Source organism: Aptenodytes forsteri, unplaced genomic scaffold, assembly GCF_000699145.1.
Source record: "Aptenodytes forsteri isolate BGI_AS27 unplaced genomic scaffold, ASM69914v1 Scaffold54, whole genome shotgun sequence".
Taxonomy (NCBI): domain Eukaryota; kingdom Metazoa; phylum Chordata; class Aves; order Sphenisciformes; family Spheniscidae; genus Aptenodytes; species Aptenodytes forsteri.
In genome coordinates, this window is record NW_008796044.1 from 2,218,527 (window position 1) to 2,229,126 (window position 10,600).

At 45.3% G+C, this 10,600-nt stretch overlaps 1 protein-coding gene across 1 annotated transcript in view; it reads left to right on the top strand.

Annotated features, from left to right (window-relative positions):
- Positions 1-10,600, top strand: part of SLIT3 (slit guidance ligand 3) — a 553,189-nt gene that overhangs the window by 515,049 nt on the left and 27,540 nt on the right. Inside the window, exon 30 of the mRNA XM_009285701.1 lies at positions 3,906-4,043. Within this exon, the coding sequence (XP_009283976.1) occupies positions 3,906-4,043 (138 nt within the window). The remainder of the gene's footprint in view (positions 1-3,905; positions 4,044-10,600) is intronic.

A 10,600-nucleotide genomic window follows, 5' to 3' on the forward strand; every position in this document is an offset into this window, starting at 1 on the left:
TCCAGCTTTCATTCCCAGTTAATCCATCACTCAGCTAATCCAGTAGCTACAACACATTACAAGGCAAAGGCTTGTAACTCAAATTACCTTATGTTGCTAGACGTATGAAGGGATGGAGACAGCTGTGGTCCTGAATGGTTTTACCCTTGCTGGACGCATTTTCATACCTGCCACCCAAATAATTTGAGTAAATAAGACACTTTTTCTGGCTTGCTTGCTAGAAAAGTGTTCTTCACAGTGGGGCCATTAACCCTTGAGGGGAGCCTAAATAACTACTTGTAAGTATTTTCTACTACTGTTTGTTGCATTATTCTTCCCACTATTCATAGAATGCTAGACAAAAATCCAGAATTTCTTTACTTTTTCTGTCTCATTTTGCTTTCTAGCAGGCCAGACTTGAGAGGTGAAGGAGCCTGCCCAACCTTGAACTTAGATTTGTCCAAGTATTGCTTTTTCTTTCATACTTTAGTTGCACCAAACCATTCAGAAATGGGCTGAGACCCCTCAGCAGCTTTTGCAGTGATGTGTGGTTGCTGCTGGGTCTCACTGAAAACAACCACCTCTGGTCCTGTGCTGTTGCTGATCCCTTGAGCAGTTCGATCCCCTGACCTGTGATGTGCCATACGTTTAGCACGTACTGGTGCAGTATAATGCCACATGCAGGATGAGTCAGGCTCATGCACGAGTCCTCCGCTCTGCTTAGAGGCGGGGAATATTAATGGCAGGATTCAACCTTGTTCCTGAGCTGACCATCCACTTGTTAGGCTTGTGCCCTGGGCATGTGAGCAGGACACACCGGTGAAGAATATCATAGCAGCAAGGACACCAGTCAGTCTCTGTCCTGCCTTCAGCTCTAGTCAGTTTGCAACTCTGCAGAGGGAGGAAAAGATGACAAAGACAGGAAAAAAAAAAAAATAGGAAGCCAAGTTATTTATTGATATGGAGAGGGAAATTCCATTCTGGCCCTGCAATAGAAGCCATGATTCACGGCTTTAATACAATAGACATTGAGTGCACGCAGATGCAAATCCCGTTGGATAGGCCAACATTTTAAATACCACTAGACATGTTTTTGGGCTCTCTCTGGTACTGGGAATGTTGCCATCACTACAAGACTGTAGCAGAAAACAAGATTTCAACTGTACTGGTGTCAGACGGTCACTGGGAAATGAGATAACTGATCTATTTGTCTAAATTACTCTCTTACCAGAATTTGAATATGAAAGTTTCTTCGCCTCCTCCTTTACTTCATCATACTTTTACTGATACTCAGTCACTTGCTGGCACTATGTGGGAGAGGGATGGAGCTAATGTGCCATCATTCCCCGGGCGGGTGGACCTTGGGTTTCTAGGAGGAGGCTGGGTGAGGCACTCATGTGGCTGAGTTTCTCACCTGCTAGGCTCCAGACATGCATTTTTTGGTAGCTTCAGCCTAGATGTGACACACTAAGAGCTCAGAGGTGACTGACCCGAAAGGAATTCCATGTTTCTAAAGGGAAAGCCAAGCTTGGAAGCAAACTGGACTATTTCAGTGTGTGCTTGGCTGCACAGAGCTCTTTACTTTCTAAGCTAAAATTGCAGGTGGCTTTCCTCACTTCCAGCCTCCACATCTTTGTTGTGCTGTTACTACAGAAGAAGGGTAGCTTTCTGTATGCCAGAAAACAAAACAAAACAAAAATCAACAAAAAAATACCATTTAACACAATGAAATGACTTCTAAAAAAATAACTTCAGGAAAGGAGCATGTTTTTCCATTCACTGTATTGATGTTGGAGCATGGTATAAATATACTTTATTATTCTAAAGCTTGGAATTATTACCTGACAGCTTAAAATGCTGATTTAATGCAGCCCTGCAGAGAAAAGTGGTGGTTCTGTCATTACTGAGATAGCCAATACACATCATAAAATTGATGCATGGCAGCGCTGAATAAAGAACTGCACATCGTTCATTATTACATCACTTTATATTAGGACTGCAGGGATCAATAAAAAGCAACAGGATTAAAAGCTGCCAATTCCCCCAACAAAGCCTTTTGATTGACATTATTTGCTTGCAGGTGTGACTAAAACGTTGCCAAAAAATGTTGCCTACTTCTTATGGTTTGGGGAAGGAACACTTTTTGCTCTGTTTTGTCATCTCCGTTATGTTAATCACAGTATTCCCTGAGCCACCAAGGTGTAAAAAAGCAATTCAGGCGTGGAGAGCTGGAACATCAACCATGCTGTGGCTGCGGAGGGTCGTGACGGGGGCCTCTCTTGTAGGGAGGATGGAGAAAATATATGCATCTACATAATGTTATCTATCCTACAACCTGCAGGTTACTAGGCTTTGCCCTATTTCCTTCTTTTTTAGCTAGTCACAAGCCATGTTTTGAAATGGAGACTGAAGGTCACATTCTTCTCAGTGCTTCAGCTAGACGGTTGCTGAAGTCTTGATGCTGTGGCAGCCGTTCACTGGTCATTAGCAAACACAGGACCCACCGTTGCACTCTGGCAAGTTTCCCCCAACTCGCTGCCTTGCACTGATGAGCTGGGGAGAGGCCAGGAGCCAAAACACACTGTCGCTCGGAACCAAATTCAGCACAATAACTGCTGCCTGGAAAGTGGAAATATCTTTCCTCATCAGCTCCCATGTGTCCAGTTCCTCTGAAAAGGGTTTTCACAAGGAGCCTCCTCCTGCACTTACCCCCCCAGGCTGCTGACAGGGAGGAGGAGGCCAGCAGAATAGGTTGGTGGAGCAATATTTGGTTCTTGCCTGATGCCACCTCCCTTGACTTTGTGATGTCTCCCCTCTTCCGGCTCTTGGTGGCAAGCACGCTGCGTCCGAACAAGGGGCTCCAGCAAGAGCACAGACCTTTTTTTTATTGCTGAAGTTAACTGTAGCTCTTCCTTTGGTTTGGTTTAAGTGCGCCTTTTCTTTTCCAGATGTGCAGTAACATCCAGCTGGGAGGAGTAAAACGTGTTTTATGGACTAAAGCGTGTTCATGACTAAACATTGTCTACACTATAGATTCAGAAAGAGGCTGTTCAGCAATCCCAAAAGATCTGTTCCAAGTCAGAGACTTTGGGATGCATTTTCTATTGTCAGGTTATAAACTTCTGCAAGGCTTGTAATAGAAATGCTGATGCAGCCTTGGTACAACAAACTTGAGAATTGTATAAAATAAAATATAAAGCCAATGTCTGCAGGTTTGGGTACATCCCAAAGGTACACCCCAGGGTACATTGTGTTGCTCCTGTGAATGGTGTTACCCCACAGCAGCAGGTATATGCTTCACCTGAGTGTCACCACAAGAAAGGACAGGCTTCAAAGACAGCTTTTCATAGTTGCAGCAACATTTGCTATGCCTTGCAAATGAATGACAAACAGGTGGTGGTCTCAAAACGGATGGTCTTTTTCTTTAAATTTGCTGAGTTTTATGGCTTGCTTGCAGATTGCTTCCATTTGGAAGGTGGAACCTTACTGTGCTCTGTCTAGCTGCACAGGGCCAACCTCAGACACTCAGCAGTGTGCAGACATTGGCAAAATCATAGTCTGAGACGTCAGAGCAACTGCCCTTGCAGAATATTGCCCTTTGAGTCTGTAAGGTTAGGGAAGATATTGTCATCTTTAGCATAACTGGGAGACCACTATATGATCACCCTTCTCCACAGACTTGGCTGAGGAAAAACAGTAGTATGGTATTGCTTTGCTCGGCTTGAATTTAAGCAGATTGCAGAGCCTCACCTGCAGACAGACAGGAGGGACTTGAGCATTTCTGATGGCAAGAATTGTGCTTGGTGTTTCCAAGAATAATTGCTAACACCTTTCCATCTCAAATCAGATTGGTGCTAGGCTGCCTGTGTGTGCTATTGTTGTGAATGTTGAAACAAGCTATTAACAGCAATCTTCTTGTATTTCAGATGTGAGTGCTTGCCGGGTTACAGTGGAAAACACTGTGAAATAGATGATGATGACTGTGTGGGCCATAAGTGTCGCCATGGAGGTGTCTGCGTAGATGCAGTCAATGGCTACACCTGCATCTGTCCTCAGGGTTTCAGGTACGTGAGGGTCAGCTCCTCCCCCGGACTGTCTTCTTACATAGTGTTGGGGCACTTTCTTTAATTGCTTTCATCCTCAGAGCTAAGCAGCCTCTAGATATGGTATCGATCTGTCATTCCTACGTGAATGGATGGCTCGGTGCTTCAAATCTTGTAGCTGAAGTAGGTCTTAACGAGTTAACCGAATACAGGGGATTGACGATTCTTGCTTTGAAAACGGCAATTTGCCTTTTGTGCAGTGCTGTGTTAGTTTGCCTGCCTGCCCGCCCCAGCCTTTCCTGGTAAAACACTAGGTAATACATTCACATAAATTATATGGAGATAATCTCTGCATGCGCGAGAGTGAGCAAAGGATAATAAAATTACATATATGAACCCTCAGACCTGGCTGCAAGAAAACATGAGTCTGAAGATTTTGTGCCAGTATCTCTGTGCCTGTTGGTGGATGGGCTCAGTATGATTTGGGCTGTAAACTTCCAGACTCTGATTCTGACAGCTGCCAATATATCTGACTCCTGGAAATCTCTCTGTCTGTCAAAGATAAGTGTGCTGCTCCAAATGGATTCACTAATCATTGCCTGAGGCGGGATATTGGCTTCCTTCCAGCTAAACCTTTTCTGTGTTCGAAATACACACATGAGACAAAGAAGGAGTACCTGAAAAGATAAGTCTTGACAAAGCAGAAAATGCATGAACACTTATAAATCATTTCCTCTGCTTTGTATCTGCAACTGTTTTCATTCTTCTTGCTTTCATCCTTGCTGGTTTTGGTTTTTTTTTCCCTCTCAACACACATTTTTATTGCAAAGCAGCCAGCCTTCCCTGAATAGGCATTGATATATAACATGATGTCAGCCCGTGGTTTCACAGAATCAAGCTTGTTATTTACAGGATATCAGATATCCTCTCAATTTCAAATTCATACCCTTTTCTCCATGTTTCATTCTCTGCTTCAATCCTGTTGATGGCCTTAGGGATCTTGAAAATTGGCAACTGGCAAGGATACAAGTGGCTGTCCCACAGTGGAATTGTAAATACTCAATGTTATCTAATTGTTGGAGTTGAGAAGTGGGATTGCAAAGCCATATCTGGAGTCAAGGGTAACTCAAGCCTGTCATGAGATGGTAGTGACTGGGAGACTTCTGCTGCAGGTCCCCTGATTTTTAAGGCGTGTCAGTACTAGGCAGTGATGAATGTGAGGGTTTTTTTTCCTAGGAAGGCAGTGTCACAGTGTTTGGCAGAGATGTTTTGAGTTGTGACACAGTTGAGCGCAGCAGCAGGGATAGGTGGAAGACTGGCCTGGGTCTTTTCCTGTGTACCCAGCAGCTCTACTGGCAATTTGGGCAGTGCCCTGGGTTGGCTGATCTCACACCAGGGACTTCAACAGCAGGACCTGGACCAGCCCAGCCTGCTCCCTTGCTCAAATGGGGGGGGTCATTCCATTAAAAGTCCTCCGAGAAGAGGAAACATCTTTCTACACAAAGCTCTGAAACTCTACTACTAGCTTAGACAGCTCTTCATAGCCCAAGGTAGACTTGGGCAAGCAAAGTAATCCCGCTGCCTGTCAACAGCAGAGCCAGGATTAACTTGAGGTCTCCTGCTTGCTTTCTTTTTTTTGCACTAGTCCATGCCACCTCCTAAATTTCCTGTGCAAGATGCAAGGGAGCAAGGGTCTTTCAGGAGAAAAACATCACAGTGGGCACTAACAGGCTCCCTCTGCCAAGGTGGAGAGCAAGCTGAAGCCCCTTGTGTTCTCCATGCAGAATAGTTCCTGATCTTCTTTGATTTCAGGATTAAAATTCTGCTAACAAATTATGATCTGCTCATTATGCTTTCCGTGGCTCCAGCCTTTTGTAGTTAAAAGGCCTGCTGCTCTGAAGGGGGTTCTGATTTTTCTTTTCCCTCTTAAGATTGCAATTGCAAAGATGGTGATTGACAGAGTTCAGGCTTCTGATGTTCAGGGTTATAGACTCAACTGTTCACGGAGCGTGCCTCAGGTACTGGGCTGTGCGGCAAGGAGATAACTTTGCAAGTATTTGAAGGCTGCAAGTGTTGATGAAAAGGAGAGAACACAAGGGGTGGTCTGACAAAGGTAACTAGGAGACCTAAGATGATGATTAATAAAGTTTTTTGGCTAAGTATCAGGAATCATTTCCCAGCAGTGAGTTTCTAAAGTGACCTCCCAGTTATCTGGAGCTTATGCTGTTGTAATAACTGCATAGACCTATAACAATTTTATGGTTGTCACTATGCTGTACGTCAAAGCCACCTGGAGTCACACATTAATAAGGATGTTAAAACTTACATCCTTGCACGGTTGAACAAATGGCAGTCCGGTAATTCTTAACAATGTAGGGCCTCATATGCACAATGACGCACCTCTGATGACAGCCCCAAAAAGCAATAGTACCGACATGCACACACCTGTTTTCCCACCTTAGCATTTCCTAGTCACTGTTCACATGTAGTTGTGCGCCACGCAGCACCTTCCCTTATCACTCGGCAACCTTTTGCGATTACATAATACGCTTTCCTCCTGAAAAGTTTTCAGTGTTTTCTTCCCAAAATAACATTCGTTTACCCCCTGCAGATGAAAACATTTTTGAGAATTTGTGAACCCCATTGGATAAAACCTAACTTAACAAACCTTCCCTCTAGCAATCAGCCTCACAGTAGTGTTGTCCTAATAAATGTTGCTCTAGTGGGGAAGCACACATTAAGACTGCTGAGCTTAATAGAAAGCACTGTTCCTCCATTGTGTAGATGCTTCAGAGTTCCGCACTGGGATAGTTTGCTGCAAGAAATTCAGCAGTGATTATTTAAATAAATGAGATCGTACCAGGCAGAACTGACTTGGCCAAGCTATGCAATTCAGGCTGTGCTCCACAACCCACTGCTGGGGAAATAAATAGTATTATTTATTTCTAAAAATATATTTTAAAAAATATTTTAAAATAAAAAGAAAAGGCCTTGACAGACGCTGTTGCTAATGTAACTTCTAGATGCCAGTAGCAGGGCAGCTCCACTTGTAAAGCCACCCACTGAAGGGGTTTCACAGCAAGGAGGAGCTGTGCAGGAGCCACACTGGGAGCTCAGGGAATCTTTCAGAGCAGCACCAAGCACAGACACACTGGCTTCTTGCAACATTTGCTTTCTGTTAGTGGAGGCTGCTGCGGGTCACATGGATTTTTTTTTTTTTTTTTAAACTTCCATGAAATTAGGATTATATACACTGACTTTCCTTCTGCTTTCTAGTTGTTGTTCACAGACAAAACAAACTGATTGGCATTAGGTAGAACAAAGTTAATGGGCTGGGTTAGCAGTGCTCCTTTCTGCTAGTCACCTCTGGAAAACAATTACACCTGACATCAGGCCAGGGGTGACAGCCATCTGTGGGGTCGACCCTAGTTTGATCCCATTGCTGGCTCTCCTGACATGCTTGCCAGCCAGCCGCAAAGCCCTGCACGGGTGAGAGAGATCCCACACTTAATGAAACCAGGCTTGGAACAGGAAAGTGTTCCAATCAGCCCACTTTACTGCCTGGCTAGCAATGGGGATGTGGCGCTGATATGTCCTCAGCTCATCAACTCTGGCTGGGTCTGACTGCTGTGCTGGTAGGCAGCTACTACAGTAACTACCTTAACTTGGCAAGAATTGCTTTCTGTGTATCTATCTTCCCATGAAGTTGTTGCTATTTTTTAATATTACCTTGTTTTCTTGGAAAGGGGAATCCAAACCATCTCTTGCTGAGTGGTGCTATGCCCCCGGAGGTGCTGCGCTCACCTTCCAGGAACGGGGTGGCCTGTGGGGCTCTGCCAAGAAGCTGCACCAAAGGGTCTCACTCAGGAAGGGAAAGTGTTTTAGTCTGTAACTAATTCATAGTTTAGGTGTATTCACAAAGAAATGTTCTCAAGAACAAATTTACTTTGAGAAACATAACAGACTGAGCAAAGACAACCATTTCCCATATGCAGTTATTCCCACACACTGTACTGCCTGCCGTGCTCCCATTTCCACTGCTGCCCACTGTACTGACCCTGTACATCTCCTCCAAATACTCCTTGGAGCAAAGTAAATGAGGTTTATTGATTGCCAGCAGCATTGCCTGCCAGATTACCCTTTTGTGATACATTTCTTTAAATGAATAGATTGGCTTGTCCCTGTGCAAGATTATGCTATTCTGGTAGAGGATATTTACCACTTGGCTGACGGTGAGTGGTTTGCTCTCCCACCCCGGACCCTTTGCTGATAGTATTAGCAGCCTATGGCTGTGCCCACTTACAGCACTAAGTGTCACCTGGGCAGTGAGGGGTGATAAGGGGTCCCTGTTAACCACAGCTCCCTGCCCCTTAGAGCAGCAAGGTAGCGATGGGATGGGCATGGGGAGGCTGGCTGTGAAACATCACTCCGTCCTTGTGGTGAATAAGGGAAGTTTAGGGCAATACAATGAGAAAAGTGTTGAAATGAAGTATATCCTGAAAAGTACCAAGAGGTGGTTCTGGCTGAGAAGGAAACATCTGCACGTTTGTGTACATGAGCACAGCCAACCCCTAGTGACACCAGGGCTGGAGCAGGGCAGTCCCTGCAGGGTGTGCTCACAGGGCAGCAGCGAGAGGCCAGCACAAGCACTGTGCTTTAGGCCTTGGAAATCCCCAGCAGTGTTCTTCACCCTCCTCATGCTTATTCCTGTGGAACAGATTTTTGTTTGCCATACCCACATCACCATGTATGAGGCCAACATGGTGATTTGGGCAAAGTTAGGAAGCTGGTTAGGGTATTCCATGCTGTATAGCGGCTGTGGGGAAAGGAGAGCTTTTCTGGCCTTCTCCAAGGTGTAAATCCCAAATGTTTGTATCTTTCAAGGCATTCTTCAAGTTTGCCTTTTGTAAAAGTAGTAATGTAAAACCCTGTGTCTCTTCTCTGAGACGTGACAGAAAAGCAGAGCAACTCCATTCCTTTTGATGCAGTTCAGGATTTAGCCATCCATATTTTGTTGTGTATTTCTCTCTCTCTCATGTTTCGCAGAGGCAGACCAGAGAGTGGTGTGTGTTGGGAGAACAGGGACAGGGAGAGGTTTGGGCTCTCATTCCACACAGCACTAAAGATAGAGCCGTGGTACTCTGTGCAAAATTTCACATGAGAAAATGTAAAAGGGAAAGCAGTCATCTCGATTTCCTTCTGTTACAGAGGCAGCAGGTTCTGGTCTCTGTGGCTAAGCAAGATTGGTCTTGAGTACGTTGTGGCTGTTTTATTTGCTGTTCTTGCACATCTTGTATCGGTACTATTTACTGTAGGGTAATGGCTTCGGTTTCTATTCTAACTGTATCTAGGAATGTTGCCTAGAAATTCACTGAGCTTCCAAGTCTCACCTGCTTTACTGGAGAGGAGTGAGGGTTTTGGCATTTTTTTGCTTTGTTTTTCTAAGAGTGCTATTATTCCACAAAGTGCTCCCTGAATGGCAGGAAATTCCTAGTGGGAGGTGGGATTTCACTGTTCCAGGACTGGGCTGATGGGTTATTCACTGCATGAATGGGTCTGCCACAATCCTCTCCTGGCAAGCCCCCTGCCCCTGCGCTGACGAACGCTGTGTAACACAGAGAGATGGTGCAGGAGCCTGAGCCCACAGCTCTTGCCACAGCTATCCCCTTGCTGTTCCCCGCAGCACAGCCTGACGCACGCTCCCTACTCACCAGCTACCAGTTTTTCATCATTTTACTGTCTACACATTTTCGAGCAGTCACAGAACTCGGTGCAAAGAGTTTATGTTCTCTCATCAGTACAGAAAGGGTTTGTTGGGTTTGGACAGTGGTTGTAATGAGAAATTTGGGGTATAGGTGCAGGGGCATGCCGTGTGCAGCCAGCCAGCCAGAGAGCCTGGCCCGGTCCCTCTGCAGTACCTGTTGGTTGCACAGACCCAGTGGGTGTACTGGGCAGAGATTTTTCATTTATTTTTTGCAGTTTAGTCTGACACATGACACCACCATGAAAGACGAATGCAGCTTTTTGCACTTTCTCCCTTTTCCCTGCTCCTTCTCTGCTGGTGTCAATACGTCAGTGTAGCTGAGTCATTCCAGCAAATAACCTGTGAAGTGTGCAGCCATGCTGAATCCAGGAAGGCAGCCTGGGGACTGAGCCATCGCTGCTCCTGGGAGGTGTGCTCCTGGGAGATGTGGCCCAAGCCTCAGAGGTTCCTACATGTGGGTTTTGCTCAGCCGCTCCTATAGTTAAGACTGACCCACAGCGCTTTCCTCCAGATCTGAATGTGGTTCGAGTTCGCAAGTACTCAGATCTGACATTTGGTTTTCAGTTACCTCTGACTCTGGCAGATCTTCCTTTCCTTTGCATTTTTCTGATCCAGGACATTGCCAACCACAAACTCAGCTAAAATAAAGTTGATGATCCTGATGCTGTTAGAAACACCCAATTCAAGGCAGCTGCCCATAAAATAGTGTGGTACCAGTGCATTGCTTCTGAGACTTTTTAGCAGTTGCCCATCTGTTGATGATACTGTCGTGGTTTAACCTCAGTCGGCAACTGAGCACCACACAGCCACTCGC